Source organism: Pinus tabuliformis, chromosome Q (assembly GCF_031772625.1).
Source record: "Pinus tabuliformis cultivar Carrire ecotype Pingquan chromosome Q, CPIR1, whole genome shotgun sequence".
NCBI lineage: Eukaryota > Viridiplantae > Streptophyta > Pinopsida > Pinales > Pinaceae > Pinus > Pinus tabuliformis.
Window position 1 is genome coordinate 429,156,193 of NC_142296.1, and position 24,942 is coordinate 429,181,134.

Sequence of the window (24,942 nt, forward strand, 5' to 3'; positions counted from 1 at the left end):
TTGATTGATAGTGGTGCCTCAAGGCACTTCACTGGGTATAAGGAAGCTCTTTCAAATCTGACTGAAAAGGATACAAATTTGGAAATTATCCCTGGAGACAATGCCACCTATCCCGTAAAGGGAGTTGGTAGTATTACTCTTCAATTGAATCAAGGTAACACCATTCATTTATAAGAAGTACTATATGTACCTGATCTAAAGAAGAACCTGGTATCTATCTTAGCAATGCAGGACAAAGCATTCAAGGTGGCATTCATCGATGGAAAGGTACGTGTGTGGAATAAAAATTTCAAAGATGCATTTACACTTGGCTTCAAGGTTGATAGCCTATATCAAGTTGGAGGAAGCCCATTGGGAGCTATGTCTTGCGACACATCACTTCAATCCAAATTATGGCACCGAAGGTTTTCTCATCTACATTATAAGGCTCTACTCGATGTGAGGAAGATGGTGAAAGGTATGCCCGAATTTAAAGTAGAACATGAACGTGTTTGTCAAGGGTGTGCCGAAGGAAAGCATACAATGGAACCATTCCCCTCAAGTGATAACAAGACTACTGACATATTGCAATTGATTCATTCTGATCTATCTGGTGCAATGCCCGTGAACTCATTGAGAGGATATTTATATTATGTTATCTTTATGGATGATTTCTCTCGCAAGACTTGGATATATTTTTTGAATAAGAAGGACAAAGTATTCTCATGGTTCTGCTCTTTCAAAGCTTTGGTTGAAAATCAAACGGGAAGAAGATCAAAATATTGAGGACCGATAATGGGACCGAATATGAATCAAATGAGTTCAAAGATTATTGTAAAAAAGTTGGCATTAAGAGGGAGACTACTACCGCATATACTCCTGAGCAAAACGGTATTGCTGAAAGGAAGAACCATTCTATTGTAGAAGCCACTCGTGCCATGCTTCATGATCAAAGCCTTTCGAAGTTCTTATGGGCCGAAGCTACAAACACCACCGTGTATGTTCAAAATAGATGCTCTCATCAAACGTTGGACTCCAAAACTCCTGAAGAAGTTTTCACCGATATGAAACCTGATGTTTCTCACGTTAGAATTTTTGGTAGTCTTGTATATTTTCATGTGTCGAAAGAAAAGAGAAGCAAATTGGATGCTTCTGGGAAGAAAGGAACATTTTTGGGCTACAGTGAAACTTCTAAGGGATATAGAATCTATGTGCCTAGTCAAAGAGAAGTGGAGATAAGTCATGATGTCACCTTCAATGAGGATGCTGCGCTTGGGAAGATTAGTAACCTTCCTCTTCCAAGGAAGGAAAAAGAAGCAGAATCAGGAAAGCAGGGAGAACCGCGGGATGAGCCAATACCCAATGCTGAAGGACCAATGGATCCCATTGATCCAACCCCTCATGAGCCCCCCTCCTCGAAAAGGGGACCCCCATGGCTTAGGGAGACTCTCGAAGATGTCGAGAGACATGTTTCACCTAGGGGGACCTTTCGTGAAAGCAAGAAGCCGAATAGGTACCAAGGGTACTTAACTACAATGAGCACCATTGTTCAATCTGAGCCTTGCACATTCAAAGAAGCTGCAAAACACCAAGTTTTATAAAGATGAAATGAACGAAGAGTATGAGTCGATTATGAAGAATGATGTTTGAGATGTGGTCCCTAGACCCAAGGACAAATCTGTTGTCACCTCAAAATGGTTCTTCAAGATCAAGCATGGCGCTGATGGAAGTGTTGAAATGTTCAAGGCCAGATTCGTTGCTCGAGGCTTCTCTAAAAAGGAAGGTATAGATTATGATGAGATATTTGCACCGGTTGCCCACTACACCACCATCCGTTCGATTATAGCCCTTGTTGCCTTGCAAAGATGGAATCTACATCAGATAGATGTCAAGACGGCCTCCTTGCATGGTTCACTTAAGGAAGAAGTCTATGTAGAACTACCTGAGGGGTTCGAAGTTCAAGATCGCCAGACACGTGTATGCAGGCTAAAGAAAGCCCTCTATGGGTTGAAGCAAGCACCCCAGGCTTGTCATGAGAGGATCGATAGCTACCTAATGAAGCTGGTATTTATGAGAATTGAAGTTGATCCAAACCTTTACTTTAAAGTTGAGAATGATGGACCTCTCATCTCAGTACTCTATGTGGACGATCTCTTTCTAACAAGTGGGGACCCTATTATTCATCAATGTAAGAGGGAGTTGGCTTCCGAATTCAAGATGAAGGACCTAGGAATGATGCATTACTTCCTAGGGTTGGAGGTCTGGCAAAATCCAAGTGAGATTTTCTTTTCTCAAGTAAAATATATTGTAAAGATACTTGAAAGATTTGGGATGGTGGATTCCTAGTTCGTGACTACTTCGATGGAACTTAACTTCAAGAAGTTATGCGGAAGTGTTGCTGGGCCCAATTTGGGAAATCCTTCTAAGTATCGTCAACTCGTGGGGGCCCAGATGTTCTTGGTGAACTCCCGTCCGAACATATGTTTTGCAATGAATACATTGAATCAGTTTATGGTCAAACCTCATCACATACATTGGATTGCTGCCAAAAGCCTCTTGAGATATCTTCGGGGCACAATCACTTATGGATGAGATACACTGTCGGGAATGTGAGGATCCTTGGTTACTCTGACGCAGACTGGGTTGGTAGTGTGGTGGATCATAAAAGCACATCTGGATGTTGCTTCTCTCTAAGTTCTGCTTCAATATCATGGATGAGCAGGAAGTAGAAGTCGGTTGCCTTGAGCACTGTTGAGGCTGAATAAATTGCTACTAGTTTGGCCTCTTGTGAAGTTGTTTGGTTGAGGAAGCTCTTTAGTGAGTTGTTTGGACATGTGTTGGATACCACCGTGATCTTTTGCGACAACTAGAGTGGGATTCATCTTTCGGAGAATCACATGTTTCATGACCGCTCCAAGCATATTGATATTAGGTACCACTTTATTCGGGACATGGTACAACAGGGAGCAATAAGGCTCCAACACATTGGGACTGATGATCAGGTTGCTGATATTCTTACAAAGCCCCTGGGGAAGGTCAAATTCTTGACCTTCCATGAACGACTTGGAGTTGTGGAGAGACCTTCTTATGAGGATCCCGTATGAGATGGATGTTGAGCTTTGGGAGCTCGAGGGGGCTTGGGGTACTTCTTGGAGTGGTGAGTGATCATAGGGTGAGTGGTTCACCTTCCCCTAGTGGTGCACAATGTACAAGGTGAGTGGTTCACCTTCTCCTATGGCATATGAGCAAGATGAGTGGTTCACCTTCTCATGCCGGCACATCCTACCCATGCAATGTAAGACTCATGGGAAGTACCTCTCATCTAGCCAATGAGTAGGGAAACGAGGATACGGACCATAGTACTACCGATGAACGCATCGTGTACTACTGTACTCCCTAGGCTAGGATATTGATATTGATCTGGGATCAATGGAAACTGACTACGAGTCAGTTAAGAGTGATATGACACACTTTCTATTATTGGAGATTGACTTCGAGTCAGTGGAGAATGGTATGGTACATTCTCGATCATTTCTTCTTTCTTCATGGTTCAACAGAGCAGGGACGGCGATGGTACAGATTGTCAGACAGCTTGGTAGGTGAAGTTCTCCCTAGTTGAGAGGAAGTGTTAAATTTGGAAACTAGGGCCAAACTTCACATTGGACAACTCATATGAGGCAACTCATATTTTTATTGGATTTCTCTCTCCGAGAGGTCTAGGATTGATATACAGATCATCCCATTCTGACATTTACAAATGAAATTATGAATTTATTTTGTTTATGGACAAATTGTCAAGGTCGGCCAACAAACTAATGTAGGGTCAGAAGCCCAACAGTGACATTTATTCATCCTCAACGTTTGCATATAAATACATGGTGCCTCCTCCTCATTTCGACACTTCACCCACACACATTCTTCTCTCTCCTTCATTAATTGGGTACGAAATTCAGAGGCATCTCTCCACACGTGCGAAGAAAGGGAAGGGCTTTTGTTCCAGCCATTGACCAGAGTTGATCAAAATTGCAGGTCGTTGATTTGACCTGCGTTGACCTGTTTTGAGTGCGGTTTTGGTTGGAGAAATTCTGTTTGAGTAGGGCACAATTTTGGGCACAAAATCCGAGGTAGTTTGACCTTTGTTTGACTAGTGTTGACTGTGCTAGGGTTCGCTGCAACATTGACTTTTGTTGACCAGTTTTGACTGGACTCTTTCAAACTGTTCTTGAGTTGATTGGACTAGTTGTTGGAGGCCAAAGTTGACTAGGTTTGACCGAGCCAAATTGGAGGAAGGAATCTGCCCTATTGACCAACATTGACTTTCTGGTTAAGGCTTTTTTTTTCTGCTATTTGATTGATCATATTTTCACTGTGATTGAATATTATATATTGTACTCTCTCTCTTAGTTGAACTTTTGAATAATTATAAGAAGAATTGATAAGGGTTTCCCCACATTGGGGTTTGTCCCTGGCTGGTGCCACATCTTGTGTCCTCTCTTGTCTTGGCTAGTCTTCTATTGTTATTGTTTATGTTCTATCTGCATTTTCCTATCATGATGATGTGATTACTAAACTGGATATTGATATTGGGCTAATAAACAAATTGAAGTAAAATTGCTCTAAACATAAAACATACCATTGTTATCCTAAAATTAACACATTCATTGTTTGACAATATGTGCAGGCACGATGTAATGTTGTGGACTACTATGGTGATGAGATAGGTGCAAAATGAACGAGTACAAGATGCATGCAAATTGTTTGAAGAAATATCTAAACAAGATGTATTCTGTCGGACTTCAATGGGAGTTGGATATGCTCAAACAAGTCTGGTTGTCGATGAACTCGACATAGTCTGGTTGTCTGGCTTTAGGAGTCATTGCTATCTGATGGTGGATGGCTACTCGCATAGATCTCCGAGAGCCGTCAACGCCGTTATGTTCAAATACAGAGTACCGTCAAAACTAACGGGGCAAAGTAGTCAAATTTAACTGTGTTTAGCAGGGCTCTTTTTTCTCCTTTCCTCTTGCCTGGTCTGGTCCACTTCGCTTCTGCTCGATATTGTCCTGCGCTTTGTGGATTTTTAGAATCAGGATTGCATATATATGTCAATGCACATAGCGGCGTACATATGCTAAAGTCTGAATAAATTTAAGGCAAGGAAACGTCAAGTCAGGTTGTTCATCCTTTGTTAAAGAAACCAGGAAAACAAGGTCATGGTTGGTTTTCTCCTAGGTGATCCTTCTCAACTTGGAATTAATTACAGAATGTCGAACATATACCCTAGCCCATGCAAAACTGGAGGAACCAAATCATTCTAGCTCTATTTGGTATTTTGGTAGAAAAAAATCGAAGAAAACTCTCCATCAAGGACGGAAGTAGACATATTTTCGGAAGTCCTACTGCACACTTTTACAAAACTTAGGCCTGAGAATTAAAGTGCCTCAGGTAACAATACCGACGGCCATAATATTTTGTCGTCGTTTTTTTTTCTTCGGCAATCTCACGCAAAGAATGATCAAAGAACAATGGCAACTGTTTGCATGTTTCTTTCTGGAAAGGTGGAGGAGACACCTCGACCTTTGAAGTAAGTTATCCTCGTACCATATGAAATATGTAATGAGTATCCTGCAGCTATTCAGAGGATCAAACAAAAAGATGTCTATGAACAGCAAAAATAATTAATTTTGCTTGGTGAAAGAGTTGTATCTGCAATTGAATCAAAACTTCAAGATTAAAAACACATTACTCATGTCATTTACCTATTAGAAACTTCAGAGTTTGGCTCCTAGATCCTAATAATTTTTCATTCAAAATTGGTGTTAAGCCTCCACAAAACTAGTGGTAAGACTGGGCATGGAATTGCAGAAATCCATTGTTAAATACAAGCTTGTTGATGGATAATAAGTGACTCAGCCAAACTTCATGGTATGCAGAACTGAAGAAAATCTGGCAACTTAATTTAAAGTGACACTTAGCTTTTCCATCTTCAGTTGATTTGGAAATCACATCTGGATCCCAAGAAGGCCTAAAGCAACACTTCGCTTTTCCAGCGTCAGTCAATCTGGAAACCGCATCTGGATCCCGAGAAGGCCATTTGACCATCGTCCTTAACGGCGGCCTTATTGTTGGTCAGCTGATTTTCCATTTTAACCTTGCCCTTTTGTCCTATGCTTTTTTGGGGAAAGGTCAAATCCCTTAACCATCTATTTAGGTTCAAGGCCAAGGTGACCTACAGTTGGTCCAATGCTCTATGTGGACATTTTGCTCAAACTCAGCTTTACTTGGAAAGTGATCTTTTGGGTGACAAACGAACTTGGGTCAAGTTGTCCATCATATTTCCTACAAATGGAATAATATTGCTGCTCAAATTGTCTTCGAATATGTCATGAAGCTACAGATACCTCAGTACACATTGCACAACGACAAGTTTATGCTTCTACAACTTTGTAGAGCTTGCACTTGGCTCAATCTTAGAATCTTCAACAGCTACTGGCGAAGAGGACTTTTTTGATTGCTTGATATTGGCCACATGAATGACATTTGGTCTGTTATAATTGAAATTAATTTCAATGTGCAAGGTAATGGATACTAGTTTCTGCAGAAAGAATTGGGTCTGTGATTGTGAAAAAGGGTAGGAAATGAGGAAGTGGCATCCAAAATGCTTGTTGTGGCTACATGGGAAAAGTGGACGAGGAAATGGAACACTTCAGACTGTAGTGTTGAGAAGCAGTTCTGTTAAAAAAGACAATTGATACAGACAACGGCAAAGCGAAAAGGAACAATCAATCTAGTGGTTGAGACAGAATTCAAATTTGTTCAATAGAACTTATGGAAAACCAAACTGGCAAGTTGAAATGGGAACCTGACCTATATAATGACAAAATCAGATAGAGATGGTTACGAATTTTAAGTGGATTTGGAGTTGGAGAGACTAACTCTACTGGAAATAGAGACGGAATGGACTGTTCTGGCAAGTTGATCATGAAGTTGGTTGTTTGCATAATTAAAAGCGCTAACATTTGCACTTTAAATTTGAATTTACACAGGTTGATTCAAGTAAGAGAATTTAACTGGTGGGGCCAGACTGGTTGGCAGCCTCTTTTTCAAAAAACTTATATGCTTAAAATCTGAACTATCACACTAGTATAGATCATCTTAACCACAGATCTAACCTGAGTCAAGAGGAATCAAATTTCTTCACTTGCAAACTTATTTTAAAGTGTGTAAAACAATGTGTATTTTTTTATTGTTTAAATTGTATTTTTGAATGTTATAAAGATTGCATAGCATAGTCGACATTGTTTTTCTATTTTGAAAATATTTTATTTTTATTTTAAGAGGGACAGACATACTTACACATCGCCTTCACACTGGGCTGTAGAATGAGCCTCTCCGCTCAACAATGAGCAGATCCATTTTGCTTTCGCGATGCTCCCATCACTGTTGGGACAACTCTTTACACAACTCCTGACATCTCCAGAAACTGAGACTGTACACCCGATGCAAAACTCCCTCACAGCAATCTTTGCTAGCTCAAACTTTAATAGGAACTGCTGTAGCTTCCAGTGCTACTACCTCTAGCCTAACGTGTACCTCCTCCCTTGCCTTTACAACATGTACCTCAAATTTCAATAACCTAAGTCTGTTTCTGTCATCTCTTTCTCAAGTCTTGTTGGCAATTCCTTATTTGCTGATGAAAGGTCATCTACTTTACATCAATCAGGGAATTCAATGAATGATGTGAACTCATTAAATGTGGGGGCCTCAACATTGTAACAGAAAGGATCAATGGACCCTCAGAACCTGTGTATGACTTTGTAGGAGATAGCTGTGAAGCAATTAATAATCCTGTTTAATATGTAAAGCCTGTGGACAATGTAAGGTATGTGGACATTGGTCAGGTCACTGAAAATTTTAATAAATTAGAATTAACTGGCTCAGTATCCATTCAGGCAGATGTGGAATCAGATGAAACTGTCAGAAATTTCAAGATACAAAGCACAATTGAAATCCCTAGTGGGGGTAATTTTTCTGTGAACAACTTAAACGCTGCCAACAATGTTCTTGTAATCACATTCAGAAAATTTGTCTTTATTTGATGTGAATCATAAATAATCGAATGGCATTGTCAGTGATGTGGGAATTTGTGAATCAAATTTCAAAACTTATCAACGACTGGGGAAATAAAAGGTGTGGAGTTATTCTTTGGCTGCTAAGTTAAGCATGGCTCTTGATGAACCACATGAAAAAACACTTGAGCTCAGATGTAAGTGTTCAAGAGCTATCCTTTCCATCTTTGGATGAAGAATTGACATGGATAGAAGTCAATAGAAAGGAGAACAACGATAGCACTGCAATTGCTGCGAGATTTAGGAAAGGTGACTCTTATCAACTCAAAGAAGTTGCACATGATATGAAGCTGCCTTCTGAATCTAGTGGCATTTGCAGAGAAGCAATGACTATGTATGAACAATTGCCCTCTTTTGCTAGTGAATTTAAAGCCGAGGAAGTATTATATGGTGTTGCAAAAATAAAGTAATGCTAATTTGAGGGGCAAGCCTATGAATATAGTCCATGATACTACCGAAAAGAATGAAAGTACCCCTCCTGCTACCAATCATCAGGCTGTAGCCACAGCGTACATTGGTGCTGGAATCAAGAGGGCTGGTAGCAAGAAGAAGAAGAGGAAGGAATGTCAGGCCAAAGCTGACGCTTCCAGTTCAGTTGGTGATTTGTATAATGCATACCAGGCCCCAGAAGAAAAGCAGAAAGATGTAAGTTATCCAGATGCATCTACTGTAGCTGTTCCCGTTGTTAATGAAACAACCTTTGTCAATGACGAGAAGGAAGGTCAGAAAGAACTACAGGATTGGGAAGATGTAGCTAACTTTCCAAACCAAAACAAAGCAACAGAAGAATGTGCCATGACATCTACTAATGCAAAGCAAATGGTTGTACCAAAGACGAGACCTGGAAGATAGAAAGTACATGAAGGAATTCTTGTTGACATTTAAGGATCAGTTTAGAAAATTACCTGTTGAATTAGTTCAATCTGACATAATGGAAATCCTCAACCCTTCTAGATGTATGAGCCACATGGGCGAAATGCAGATCTGCAATGGCCTGACATTGTAATATAGTGCTCAAAAAGGGCCTGACTAATTATGTGTTCTGGGTTGAAGAAGCCTGACTAAAACTGTTGTGTGCACACAAGGAAATGAAGGTCCAACAATTGACTCTACTAGTTGTTGGAAATTTAGTATTTCACTTTGAAGCAGATTGCAGATAACCCCAGTATCGACAGTGAATGACAAGGTTGGAAGTCTAGTTCAATGTCTGTTGTCCAGGGTGGAAGCTGATTTGGATCACCTCCTCCGGCTCTTCTTCATTATTTTTGCAGGTTAACTCTGACAGATATTTGAGCCTGGTTGGGCAGTTTGATGTATTTTTGGGCACTTGATAAGCCAAATCCACCAGTGAAGAGTTGATAGCTACTAGCCAATTATACCTAGCAATTAGGACTGTTATTTACACACCTGCCAGCATGAATTATGGCAGCAGCTTCATAGCTACTCTGGGCATGTAGTGACCAGTTTGAGATCTCACTAGATCTATCTGCGCGAAGTAATGTCCATGTTTTTACAATGTTGAATGTATAAAGTAAAATGTCCATATTTTTACCATAGATCTCCAATACACAGTAAATAATTTTTTTAATATGAATTAAGATAATATATTCTATATTCTATATTTAAATATATGAAATAAAATATCCATATTTTCATGAGAAATGTCTAATACATGAAAACAAATAAATATTTATAAATAAATGTATATATAATATTGAAAAAATAATCTTAATTAAAGATTTTGTTTCAAATCCCAAAAAAAAATATTTTAAAACAAGAACCCTACTATTTCTCGTTTTAAAATAATTACTCTGCTACTTAATTTTAAAAAACAGGAATAATTACTTTGCCACTTAGTTTGAGAGAGCATTTACGAGAGCATTTACAAAGATCATTTTAATTGATAAGGTTAATTGATTCAAGTTAATAAAGATCATTTTAATTAATAAAATTAATAAATTCAAGTTGATAAAAACCGAAGGTAAGAGAGTATCTACAAAAAAACACAATCAATTTTAATTAATAAAATCAAGTTAATAAGAAAGGAAGGTAATTGAATTTTTCAATAACTAATAAAAAAAAGTTCAAATAAATTGCTACTAATGGGCAGTAGCTAAGGCCACCAAACATTGTTGAATTCATTGTCCTGCAAAAGGTTGCAAGATATTCTTGTTGTACAGTTGGGTGGCTCTGGTATTGAAATTGTCCGGATTAACCTTCCCTCATCACTGCATATATGTACTTGCAGTTTCCTCTCATCCCACACAATGCAGCGGCTGCCGTTTACCCACATTCTGCATATAACAATTTGGCAAGAGCTAACCAGCCATACATAGGGTATTAAATGCCCCTATGGAGGCTGGCCCATCTATGGATGTCGAGCGGGTCATGGGGGCGCATCCATCTCCATGGATTGTAACTCCGGCGGCCACCTTTGTGTTTCCGGCAACGAACGCGGGACCCACCAACCGTGAGCCCGAGCCCGTCCCGTCTTGCCTTTGACAACAGCGACCTCGCGCCAAAATGGTATTTTCGCCATCCGGACTCCCGTTCGAAATTCGAAAATACTCTGCCTCTGCAACCCGCCTGGACGAAACGCAAGAGCTCTGTTCAACCGCCGATTGCTTCCCCTCGCAGGCTGGTTCCCGGGCTCCTGGTACATTCCTTGCCCGTGATTATTATCTATAACATCGCTTTGCATTCAGATAAAAGCATACCAATAGAGAGATTAATAGTCAAGTCGGATCCTTGTTCTATGGAAACCTGTTTCTATATGCCATTTCCAGGATTTTGACTTTTATTTTGAGCTGGTGAAGCTAAATTAAACACATTCAAGTTAAAGTTTGTTCTATAATGCGTCTCATTTGTTCTACTATTTACGCTGTTCTGAACATTTGTAAATTACTAGTATGAATTTGAATATGAAACCTTAAAGAACCACATAGCAGCAAACAGAGATTCATATGATGGAAGTTTTATTTTCGTGCAAGGAACTCTATTATTTGTAATGGATCGTCATTGTGGTAGATTCATCAGAAATCAAGACTCTTGTTCAGCTGACTTGGTTTACACCATTATTCTTTGGAGTTTAATCAGAAGAGACTACTTGTGTAAGAGCTGGATGGAAAGCCTCACCCCATTCTAGTGGAAGAAGAGTTAGAGATTAATGTCCTGGGTTAGTGATAGACAAAATACTCTTTTCATTGAGAAGGTCTCCGCTCCCATTGTCCTGATGCTCAGATATATGCCTTCTTTGCATAGACAGAAGATTAAAACGTGGATTAGTTTCTAGTTCCACCTATTGTTTAGTCCCAGGCTATTCCACCTCTGCTCAGCCCAGAGCCACATTTTTCAAAGAAGAAAGGTGACCTTGGTCTATTCAGAGTGAAGAAATTGTCTCCAGTCAATATTATTCATGATGCAAGTTATCTTTCTTCCATTGATCATATATACAGAAGTAAAGTGAGTTTCAGCCATGCAATCAAAACTTTTTGGATAACAATTTTCTGACCATCAATATAAACGTTTTCTGTTTTTTAGATGATGTATCTTATATTTCACTACTGAACAAATATATATCAAGAAATATACAAGTTGTCCCACCTTGTGTAGGCAAAAATAGCCAGCTTAACCACTTTGGCTACAATTTTGAAAGATTCTACATCTTTCCCAAAAATGCCAAGCCCAGTTGTAATCTTAACTGCCAGCCCTTGAATGCAATGCCAGTTAAAGAGTAATCTCCCTAGGATATTCAATCATAAGCTTCTAAAAAAATAACATGCATATCATATGGACACTTTGTTATGTAATTGTTTTGGACTTCATCTGAGCATAACAAAGTGGAACAAACTGATTAAAGTTGTATAACAGTTTTTTCTTTGCAACAGATTTTGCATGTTATTATGTTTCTTTTAGCAATGTATTGATTATACCAAGATGAAGCATTTGAAAGTCTATAATACTGTTTTGTGCATGGGTAGGAAATATTGAAGGGGAGATAGGGAATTATGCTGTAAATGTGTTTATATCTGGTGGGGTTTTCAGTGTAAATTCTACACACTACAAAAAATTGCACTTCAAGTGGTGTTCAATATTCATAGTATGAACTGTTGCTCATATGTTTAGTCAATATTCGTGTTCCCTCATTTGTATAGGGATTTGAAGAATGAGGAAGTGGGAATTGATCAATGAGTTGGAGGTTGAGGACCCAGAAGGGATGATAGAGTTTTCAGCGGAAGATTTGACATGGACAGAAGTAGCAGGAGACCAAGTCGCAATTATTCCATATTGTCGACTTGAGGATTTTATAAGGGGAGAGCAAATGAGGGAAAGTGCACCTACTCAATTTGTTGCTAAAATTCGACGAATTAAAGATGTGAAGGATATCAAGAGGACAAATTCTTCAACATATCTAGAATATGCTGTGTGAGTCTCTCTCTTTCTCTCTCTCTATCTATATATATATATATATATATATATATATATATATATATATATATATATATAATTTTGATTTTAAGTTCACTATGTCAAACATGCATAAATATTTTATTTAATTTTTGGTGAATTCTTGATCACAGATATAGGTGTGCCTATGGTCCAAATCATGTACAATCCAGCAATGTGGCTGAACCTGGATCCACAACTAAGAAACGTCTTCCACGTCACAGCATCAAAGTTGGTTGTCAGTGTCACTTTATTATGCGACGACTTGCTCTTAGACCAAATGATGTCGTTCTAATATATACAGCATGCAGACATATTGATGACAAAAATGTGGTTTGTCATGGAAATGAGGCAAATGACATGCCCAAGAAATTCAATTTTGCGCCGCATTTAACAGAGCATATACGAACTATTGTTGAAGATTTGGTTCGTGATGGTTTTAATGCTACGATGATCTGGGAAAAATTTATCTTTGATTTAAGGTATGGATCTGGTGAGTTTTTCACAGGGGCACCTCGAGATTCTTTCATGACAAGAAAGGATGTGTCAAACATGTACAATAATATCAAGAGGCTAGAGTATGTGAAGCATGAAAGTGATCCAATGAGTGTGGATTGTTGGGTTAGTGAGTGCCCAGAGAGCTTTTTCTTCTACCAACAACAAGATGTTGTTAAAAACATTCCTTTCATTATAGGCATACAAACTAAGTGGATGCTTTCAATGATGGTGAGATACTCACACAACAACATGTTATCAATGGACTCCACTTTTAGCACTAACAAATATGGGGTAAACATATTTACCAAAACTTCATTTATTCTACTTTATTTCAATGTCGTCCTCTTATATGCTTATAATCTTGTTTTCTTATTGTAATGCAGTATCAACTGTACACCATAATGGCTTTTGATGATCATCACAATGGGATTCCAGTGGCATGGGTAATATCATCACGGAATGGTACTCCTGATATTTGTAAATGGATGTCGCAATTATTTGCAAATGGGAAAAAGGAAAACCCAGATTGGCATGTCCGAGCTGTCATCACAGATGATGCAGCAGCGGAAATCGAGGCATTAAGGTGAACCAGTTTTTTCTTTTTAGAAGAGATAAAAAGCAATAATGTTCAAGGATATTCTCTTATAATGTTATATTATTTCAGGACTTGCACAAACTGTACACTATTATTGTGTGCATGGCATATCCGTAGAGCCTGGTTGAAAAATGTTGGAACGAAAGTCAGGGGAAAGGAAAATAAAGTCTGTATCTTCCGTGCTCTAGGATTAATCATGCATTTGTGTGAAGATGATGCATCTGTGCAACATGAAATTCAAAGTTTCTTTGATGAATTCAAAGAAGAAACTGTGTTTTTGGATTATTTTGCAACCAACTGGTTAAACAACAACAAGCTATGTAAGTTTCCTAAGGTTGCATTTTATCAATTTATTTTGTAATTGACCATTTTCTATTGTTTTTTCGCATCTAATATATGTTTTTTTTCCAGATATGTGGGCAAAAGCATATAGGGACTTCCCACACTCCAACCAGGATACTAATAATGCTATCGAATCTTATCACCGGTATCTAAAGCAAAGGTACCTCTGTGAGAAGAATAATGCGTCCCATAGAAGGGTGGATTGGTTGTTGCACCTATTATTAAAAAAGGTTGAGTTGTATTACATTCACATGCAACGTCTAAAAAATGTTGGTTTTGTCCGAGCTTCAAAAATTGAGCAACAAATAAATTTAAGTAAGTGCAAAGCAAAGAATATCCCAGATGAAGATTGTATGGCTGATGGAAACAAGGAAAGTGAGTATTTGGTTCATAGCCAAACTACGGCAACTCGTGATACATGGTATCATGTCATCTATAAAGGGCTGAACCTAAACTTTTGTAATTGCAAATGGGCCCTAAATGGCAATATTTGTAAGCATATTCTAAAAGTTGAGATGGTAGTGACTAGCAAGGTTTCAAGGGGCAATGAATTGCCTAATGTCTGTAGGTCTATTACAGAAAGACCTGGATATTTACTTGATTTAAATGAATCGTTTGTAATGAGCCCAGAAATTGAAATGAACCTTCCAGCTTCTCCTTCCACTGATTCAACCATTGTAAGGCAAGATAGCGCCCTAACAATCGATGAGGAAATTAATCTTGTGATGTCATCAACTCATAAGAGATTGAGGGGTTTATTACAAATAACACCCACATCTTTGGAGCAGGCATATGCACTAAATCAATTGGTAAAAAATGTAAGCCAAGAGTACAATAATAAGAAATTTGATGTTGTAACTCCATCCAAGGTCACTACCAAGAAGCGACAGTTTCTTGAGCCCAACAAAAAAGGGGGGCAAAGTGTTCCTGCGTTGAAATCAAGAAAATATGGACCACAGTTTCTAAAGGTTGGACGGTGTCGTGGAAGGAAAAGAAGCATGAATGAACAATTGGAGATTTCTTCTACAAAAGAAATCAATCTGGACCACACATATAGAAGGGTACAAGGTTCTATTTTGCAAAATACTGGTATGGAAATATTAATTGATGTACCATTTAATGTGAAATTCAAAATATCATTATCTTCATTGCCTTCAATGCGATTGCATAACAACGTGTTTTTTTCTTTTTTGTTACAGCTGAAGAATCCACATCTCATAATACTTCAAGTTGCCAAGTTCGTTTATTTCATGAGAATAATGTGGATCCAAATATGGGGGGTTCATTGATTCATTTTCCATTTGATTCACCACGTCCACCTCTCCCGTTTGATCATCGAACCCCCTGGTTGTTTCCACCAATGGCACCAAATTCATTCATTGGGCAGCCTACTTCAACCCATAACATTTTGGTTCCACACCCTAGGGTGATGCCCCCTATTGTACAACCAGTCGGATTGTATCGCCGCTTGCACTCTATACAGGAAATAGCGGGTGAAGAGAACAATCAAAGCGCTAGCAATCAATGGCAAGATGACAAATATTCGAGCTAATGAGTATTCATGGATATAATATGGGCATAACCCTATAAAGGGATCTCCTAATCCAAGAACATGTTGTGTGCATGATGGGTTGAAAATGTTTTTGGATATGTACAACATTATCTAATTTCAATTTTGTATGGTTATTGTATTAAGCTATTGAAATCTTTTTGTTGAACTCAAAGCATATAAAATCTCAGTGTAAATGTTGGCTGAACTCTAACAAACTCCAGGAAAAGGTTATTTGCCTTTTTGCTACTATAAGCTTGATACATCCTTTTTGGATAACAGTATAGTGTATTGTACATAAAGGCGGAATTGGAACTCTTATATATCAGGCTGGCTCATTATTGTAGATGTTATTTTGGCATGTTGCTTCAATACAAAATGAATTTCAATGAAAATTGGTGAAAATTGGTGAAAATTATTGACATGCTCAAAGTCAATCCTTTGGTGTCTGGAAATGATTGAAAATTGTGGAGTTCGAACAGCAGCTTGCCCTCAAACTTCACAAGAGGGGACCACCACAGTTGGTGATCATGAAATGACATGCCATATCTAAGAAACTAATCCTTCTAGGAAAGAAAAATCTTAACAGCCTCACAAGCCTTCCAAATGCTCTTCAAACCACAGTTCATCTCGTTATCAGTTACCACAAGGTGAGTTTATTTGTTTATTTAGAGGAGGGCTTTTTTCAGCTTGGAAGGATTGATTTTCATTTTGAGAGAGGAGTTATCACAAAGATATCACAGTTTCACAACTAATTTTAAGTTCAACTTGACATTATGTATTAAGTATATGATATGACTCTGATTTTATTCGTGCATGAATCTCACATGTTCTACTCTGAAAACTAATAGAAAAACCAATAATAAATCATGGTATATACCATAGACTTCAACATTTTTTTACATAATAGTACATACTACATGTCGACTCTGTTTCTAATTTTCATTCTCTCTTAAAACTAAGGAATTATGAAATCCTACTCGAAAACCAGAAATCTGTTTTTTGAACCCACAGGATACTGTACAATATATATAACATACCCGTTTCCAAAGGTAAACCTAACAAATATAGAACTTTTATGACCATTAGTACAACTATATGGTATACCTATAAAACAATCAGGGGCAGTCATTCAAAGAAAGAACTACATCCTTAATAAAAAGGACAGAATAACATAATGCCTCATTTACAGATCAAGAAAGTTAAAGGCATGGCTCTTCAGAAAAAAAAAAAAAAAGGATTAACTTGGTCCTACAGTAGAAGAACCCAAGGGTTCAGTTACTTAGGTCCCAGAGCTGCACATACTTTGGCCTATTATCGAGACTCTGCACCCTCAATAAAGATTTAATATCAAACGCTACTGCACTGGCCTTTTCATCTATGGAGTTTAGTGGTACCTATTATTGTTCCCAGTGTCAACATTTCCATAAAGTTTCACCAACTATACCTATCAATACAGATCTGAATAACAAAGCTGACCAGAGCCCATCCTGTTGAAGCATGTAAACAAAAATTTACCATGATGGTCCTTTCATCTACTAAGTCTCCACCTCTACTCATTAGTGTTCCCTAATGCCAACTTCTCAGTTAACACAGCTAATGTTATCATAAATGACAGTGCTCTGGTAATATCAGTATCACCCCTTAACCAATGGATCCAGCACATTGAAATGTCTGGGCTGCTAGTAAATACTAAAACTTTGACAAAAGACAATTAGTTGTAACCAACTCTTCTTTCTTTGTAGCATGTAGGTCAAGGAAACTTTCAAAAAGATAAGGTCTCCCGCCTGTAATTCCAATTTCAGACTGGAGACAAAAATGGTGAACATACAACTTATTCTCTGAAACCAGAATTAAATGGTTCTTTCTCAGAAAAACAAGAATTTTTGGATCCAAAGAAGGTTGCCCCTCACGAAGAACCTTAGGAACTAAAGATTGGATGGCATTTAATAATAATATTCAAAATTAAGGACCACTACCTTAAGTGGTCATGTTAGTCATGCAGCTTGGCATGCTTTAACAAGAAAATTTAATGTTTGGCCTTTCGAAGGTCAGATTTGTACCCTTTGATCTTTGAGGCCACTTCAGTAAGACTCTAGTGAGAATTTGGTTTCTACTGACTGAGCAAGCTACAAAAATATTGGTGTTTACCTGGCCTCAATCTTAGTGAAAGGTTACTATGTAGTTAGGCCACGTTATTCAAATATGCAGCTGTAACAGAAAATGCATATTGTTTATTTAAGCCTGCCCCTGAAGAACTTTTAGGCTTCTTTCCAAAACCAAAATGTAATAATGTTTCATTTGGTATATCATTTTTGTGCACTTGAAGTTTAATTTTCGGCAAATTTATAGTATGAATTATATGGAATGACAACAATGGTTGAAGCAGTTCAATTCCTTTTATCACTTGAAGATTAGGTTTAGCCTTTAGGAGACTTCCTATTAGGGTTTGCATGGATCCTCTAAAAAATACAAGGATATTGAAGCAAAAAGGGCAACTGCAAATGGGTAGAAATGGAAATGTAAACAGTAAGTCAGCAAGCATGGATCCTTGGGCCTGTTATCTGTAACTCCCAATATTTAAGCAAGCAATATCATTATGGAGGCCTAAGAAGTGATGAAAAATGGTCAAACTGATAAAAAATATATATATATATATATGGGGAAACTCACCTTGTGGTAACTGATAACGAGATGAACTGTGGTTTGAAGAGCATTTGGAAGGCTTGTGAGGCTATTAAGATTTTTCTTTCCTAGAAGGATTAGTTTCTTAGATATGGCATGTCATTTCATGATCACAAGCTGTGGTGGTCCCCTCTTGTGAAGTTTGAGGGCAAGCTGTTGTTCAAACTCCACAATTTTCAATCATTTCCAGACACCAAAGGACTGACTTTGAGCATGTCAATAATTTTCACCAATTTTCACCAATTTTCATTGAAATTCATTTTGTATTGAAGCAACATGCCAAAATAACATCTACAATAATGAGCCAACCTGATATATAAGAGTTCCAATTCTGCCTTTATGTACAATACACTATACTGTTATCCAAAAAGGATGTATCAAGCTTATAGTAGAAAAAAGGCAAATAACCTTTTCCTGGAGTTTGTTAGAGTTCAGCCAACATTTACACTGAGATTTTATATGCTTTGAGTTCAACAAAAAGATTTCAATAGCTCAATACAATAACCATACAAAATTGAAATTAGATAATGTTGTTCATATCCAAAAACATTTTCAACCCATCATGCACACAACATGTTCTTGGATTAGGAGATCCCTTTATAGGGTTATGCCCATATTATATCCATGAATACTCATTAGCTCGAATATTTTTCATCTTGCCATTGATTGCTAGCACTTTGATTGTTCTCTTCACCCGCTATTTCCTGTATAGAGTGCAAGCGGCGATACAATCCGACTGGTTGTACAATAGGGGGCATCACCCTAAGGTGTGGAACCAAAATGTTATGGGTTGAAGTAGGCTGCCCAATGAATTAATTTGGTGCCAATGGTGGAAACAACCAGGAGGTTCGATGATCAAACGGGAGAGGTGGACGTGGTGAATCAAATGGAAAATGAATCAATGAACCCCCCATATTTGGATCCACATTATTCTCATGAAATAAACGAACTTGGCAACTTGAAGTATTATGAGATGTGGATTCTTCAGCTGTAACAAAAAAGAAAAAAACACGTTGTTATGCAATCGCATTGAAGGCAATGAAGATAATGATATTTTGAATTTCACATTAAATGGTACATCAATTAATATTTCCATACCAGTATTTTGCAAAATAGAACCTTGTACCCTTCTAGATGTGTGGTCCAGATTGATTTCTTTTGTAGAAGAAATCTCCAATTGTTCATTCATGCTTCTTTTCCTTCCACGACACCGTCCAACCTTTAGAAACTGTGGTCCATATTTTCTTGATTTCAACGCAGGAACACTTTGCCCCCCTTTTTTTGTTGGGCTCAAGAAACTATGTCGCCTCTTGGTAGTGACCTTGGATGGAGTTACAACATCAAATTTCTTATTATTGTACTCTTGGCTTACATTTTTTACCAATTGATTTAGTGCATATGCCTGCTCCAAAGATGTGGGTGTTATTTGTAATAAACCCCTCAATCTCTTATGAGTTGATGACATCACAAGTTTAATTTCCTCATCGATTGTTAGGGCGCTATCTTGCCTTACAATGGTTGAATCAGTGGAAGGAGAAGCTGGAAGGTTCATTTCAATTTCTGGGCTCATTACAAATGATTCATTTAAATCAAGTAAATATCCAGGTCTTTCTGTAATAGACCTACAGACATTAGGCAATTCATTGCCCCTTGAAACCTTGCTAGTCACTACCATCTCAACTTTTAGAATATGCTTACAAATATTGCCATTTAGGGCCCATTTGCAATTACAAAAGTTTAGGTTCAGCCCTTTATAGATGACATGATACCATGTATCACGAGTTGCCGTAGTTTTGCTACGAACCAAATACTCACTTTCCTTGTTTCCATCAGCCATACAATCTTCATCTGGGATATTCTTTGCTTTGCACTTACTTAAATTTATTTGTTGTTCAATTTTTGAAGCTCGGACAAAACCAGCATTTTTTAGACGTTGCATGTGAATGTAATACAACTCAACCTTTTTTAATAATAGGTGCAACAGCCAATCCACCCTTCTATGGGACGCATTACTCTTCTCACAGAGGTACCTTTGCTTTAGATATCGGTGATAAGATTCGATAGCATTATTAGTATCCTGGTTGGAATGTGGGAAGTCCCTATATGCTTTTGCCCACATATCTGGAAAAAAAACATATATTAGATGCGAAAAAACAATAGAAAATGGTCAATTACAAAATAAATTGATAAAATGCAACCTTAGGAAACTTACATAGCTTGTTGTTGTTTAACCAGTTGGTTGCAAAATAATCCAAAAACACACTTTCTTCTTTGAATTCATCAAAGAAACTTTGAATTTCATGTTGCACAGATGCATCATCTTCACACAAATGCATGATTAATCCCAAAGCACGGAAGATACGGACTTTATTTTCCTTTCCCCTGACTTTCGTTCCAACATTTTTCAACCAGGCTCTACGGACATGCCATACACACAATAATAGTGTACAGTTTGTGCAAGTCCTGAAATAATATAACATTATAAGATAATATCCTTGAACATTATTGCTTTTTATCTCTTCTAAAAAGAAAAAACTGGTTCACCTTAATGCCTCGATTTCCGCTGCTGCATCATCTGTGATGACAGCTCGGACATGCCAATCTGGGTTTTCCTTTTTCCCATTTGCAAATAATTGCGACATCCATTTACAAATATCAGGAGTACCATTCCGTGATGATATTACCCATGCCACTAGAATCCCATTGTGATGATCATCAAAAGCCATTATGGTGTACAGTTGATACTGCATTACAATAAGAAAACAAGATTATAAGCATATAAGAGGACGACATTGAAATAAAGTAGAATAAATGAAGTTTTGGTAAATATGTTTACCCCATATTTGTTAGTGCTAAAAGTGGAGTCCATTGATAACATGTTGTTGTGTGAGTATCTCACCATCATTGAAAGCATCCACTTAGTTTGTATGCCTATAATGAAAGGAATGTTTTTAACAACATCTTATTGTTGGTAGAAGAAAAAGCTCTCTGGGCACTTACTAACCCAACAATCCACTCATTGGATCACTTTCATGCTTCACATACTCTAGCCTCTTGATATTATTGTACATGTTTGACACATCCTTTCTTGTCATGAAAGAATCTCGAGGTGCCCCTGTGAAAAACTCACCAGATCCATACCTTAAATCAAAGATAAATTTTTCCCAGATCATCGTAGCATTAAAACCATCACGAACCAAATCTTCAACAATAGTTCGTATATGCTCTGTTAAATGCGGCGCAAAATTGAATTTCTTGGGCATGTCATTTGCCTCATTTCCATGACAAACCACATTTTTGTCATCAATATGTCTGCATGCTGTATATATTAGAACGGCATCATTTGGTCTAAGAGAAAGTCGTCACATAATAAAGTGACACTGACAACCAACTTTGATGTTGTGACGTGGAAGACGTTTCTTAGTTGTGGATCCAGGTTCAGCCACATTGCTGGATTGTACATGATTTGGACCATAGGCACACCTATATCTGTGATCAAGAATTCACCAAAAATTAAATAAAATATTTATGCATGTTTGACATAGTGAACTTAAAATCACAATTTTATATATATATATATATATAGAGAGAGAGAGAGAGAGAGAGAGACTCACACAACATATTCTAGATATGTTGAAGAATTTGTCCTCTTGATATCCTTCACATCTTTAATTCGTCGAATTTTAGCAACAAATTGAGTAGGTGCACTTTCCCTCATTTGCTCTCCCCTTATAAAATCCTCAAGTCGACAATATGGAATAATCGCGACTTGGTCTCCTGCTACTTCTGTCCATGTCAAATCTTCCGCTGAAAACTCTATCATCCCTTCTGGGTCCTCAACCTCCAACTCATTGATCAATTCCCACTTCCTCATTCTTCAAATCCCTATACAAATGAGGGAACACGAATATTGACTAAACATATGAGCAACAGTTCATACTATGAATATTGAACACCACTTGAAATGCAATTTTTTGTAGTGTATAGAATTTACACTGAAGACCCCACCAGATATAAACACATTTACAGCATAATTCCCTATCTCCCCTTCAATATTTCCTACCCATGCACAAAACAGTATTATAGACTTTCAAATGCTTCATCTTGGTATAATCAATACATTGCTGAAAGAAACATAATAACATGCAAAATCTGTTGCAAAGAAAAAACTGTTATACAACTTTAATCAGTTTGTTTCACTTTGTTATGCTCAGATGAAGTCCAAAACAATTACATAACAAAGTGTCCATATGATATGCATGTTATTTTTTTAGAAGCTTATGATTGAATATCCTAGGGGAGATTACTCTTTAACTGGCATTGCATTCAAGGGCTGGCAGTTAAGATTACAGCTGGGCTTGGCATTTTTGGGAAAGATGTAGAATCTTTCAAAATTGTAGCCAAAGTGGTTAAGCTGGCTATTTTTGCCTACACAAGGTGGGACAACTTGTATATTTCTTGATATATATTTGTTCAGTAGTGAAATATAAGATACATCATCTAAAAAACAGAAAACGTTTATATTGATGGTCAGAAAATTGTTATCCAAAAAGTTTTGATTGCATGGCTGAAACTCACTTTACTTCTGTATATATGATCAATGGAAGAAAGACAACTTGCATCATGAATAATATTGACTGGAGACAATTTCTTCACTCTGAATAGACCAAGGTCACCTTTCTTCTTTGAAAAATGTGGCTCTGGGCTGAGCAGAGGTGGAATAGCCTCGGACTAAACAATAGGTGGAACTAGAAACTAATCCACGTTTTAATCTTCTGTCTATGCAAAGAAGGCATATATCTGAGCATCAGGACAATGGGAGCGGAGACCTTCTCAATGAAAAGAGTATTTTGTCTATCACTAACTCAGGACATTAATCTCTAACTCTTCTTCCACTAGAATGGGGTGAGGCTTTCCATCCAGCTCTTACACAAGTAGTCTCTTCTGATTAAACTCCAAAGAATAATGGTGTAAACCAAGTCAGCTGAACAAGAGTCTTGATTTCTGATGAATCTACCACAATGACGATCCATTACAAATAATAGAGTTCCTTGCACGAAAATAAAACTTCCATCATATGAATCTCTGTTTGCTGCTATGTGGTTCTTTAAGGTTTCATATTCAAATTCATACTAGTAATTTACAAATGTTCAGAACAGCGTAAATAGTAGAACAAATGAGACGCATTATAGAACAAAATTTAACTCGAATGTGTTTAATTTAGCTTCACCAGCTCAAAATAAAAGTCAAAATCCTGGAAATGGCATATAGAAACAGGTTTCCATAGAACAAGGATCCGACTTGACTATTAATCTCTCTACTGGTATGCTTTTATCTGAATGCTAAGCGATGTTATAGATAATAATCACGGGCAAGGAATGTACCAAGAGCCCGGGAACCAGCCTACGAGGGGAAGCAATCGGCGGTTGAACAGAGCTCTTGTGTTTCGTCCAGGCGGGTTGCAGAGGCAGAGTATTTTCGAATTTCGAACGGGAGTCCGAATGGCGAAAATACCATTTTGGCGCGAGGTCGCTGTTGTCAAAGGCAAGACGGGACGGGCTCGGGCTCGCGGTTGGTGGGTTCCGCGTTCGTTGCCGAAAACGCAAAAGTGGCCGCCGGAGTTACAATCCATGGAGATGGATGCGCCCCCATGACCCGCTCAACATCCATAGATGGGCCAGCCTCCATAGGGGCATTTAATACCCTATGTATGGCTGGTTAGCTCTTGCCATTTGCATGACTTTCCAGGTCATGTCTGCAACCGTCAATACTGCCAAGCGGTAGTATGCACCCGACAAATCCCACCAGTAAAACTTTCCTCCACGGTGAACACCCGAGCACTGAGGCTGTACACAGCCGGACACAGGAGTGGAAACCCTAGTCCATGCATCGGATTCTGAGTCATAAATGTCCATCGTGATTTTATTAATCCCTCCGGGCCGGTCATCGCAATTATGTGGCCCCTTATGACTGTGCAGCGCCTGGTAGAAACATCAAATGCCATCGCAGAGAAATACATACCTAACGGACGTTGACCTTCACGAGAATGTAAGCTGAGGCGTCTCCAAGTCCCCGTAGCCGGATTGCTCAAGTAACGATCCCAATACCCAACATCTTCTGGATGAATGGAGCACTAGACGCTTTTGCTAGCATCCGTAACGATAGCCTCCAAAGGAATTCTGTAAATTTGTGAACCATTTCCTTCTATAACCCAGGTTCCCCAACAAATTTTCCCCTCTTCCTCTCTTTCACCCCAATAGAGGTGCAGGAGAAACCCAGGATCAGAACGCAATGGCAAGTTTGGATCCATTACTTGAAGAGGGTTAGGGGTAGGGTTACCCATAAATGGCGACAGCACATAATTCCATCGTTTACACACAGGCTTCAGACCCACCAGATTCCGAAGAGGCAACCTTGCTAAAATCATAAACAACATATCTTCTGGAAGTTTTTGCCAAATATTTGCTTCCAACATATCTTCTGGAAGTTTTTGCCAAATACTTGCTTCCGTGTATCACAAGGCCAAGCTAACCTGGATCACTTAAAGTTTAGTTTCAGGACGCCAATTAAAAACAACCATTCTCACCGGGCTGAACCAAGCCTTATTGATGCCCAGTAAAATATAGAAACCTCAAACCCATATATATATATATATATATATATATATATATAAATTAACTAAAACTTTAAATAAGTCTAGTTATTATATAATATATATT

General features: G+C 38.1%; 1 protein-coding gene across 1 annotated transcript; it reads right to left on the bottom strand.

Annotated features, from left to right (window-relative positions):
• Positions 1–20,394: 20,394 nt before the first annotated feature.
• Positions 20,395–22,097, bottom strand: LOC149220055 (uncharacterized). The gene is made up of 5 exons (XM_089386987.1): positions 21,838–22,097; positions 21,630–21,712; positions 21,421–21,542; positions 20,768–20,967; positions 20,395–20,686 (listed from the first exon to the last, which is right to left on the bottom strand). Exons 1-5 carry the CDS (start codon positions 22,095–22,097, stop codon positions 20,395–20,397), a joined length of 957 nt encoding a protein of 318 aa, XP_089243113.1.
• Between the last annotated feature and the right edge of the window lie 2,845 nt (positions 22,098–24,942).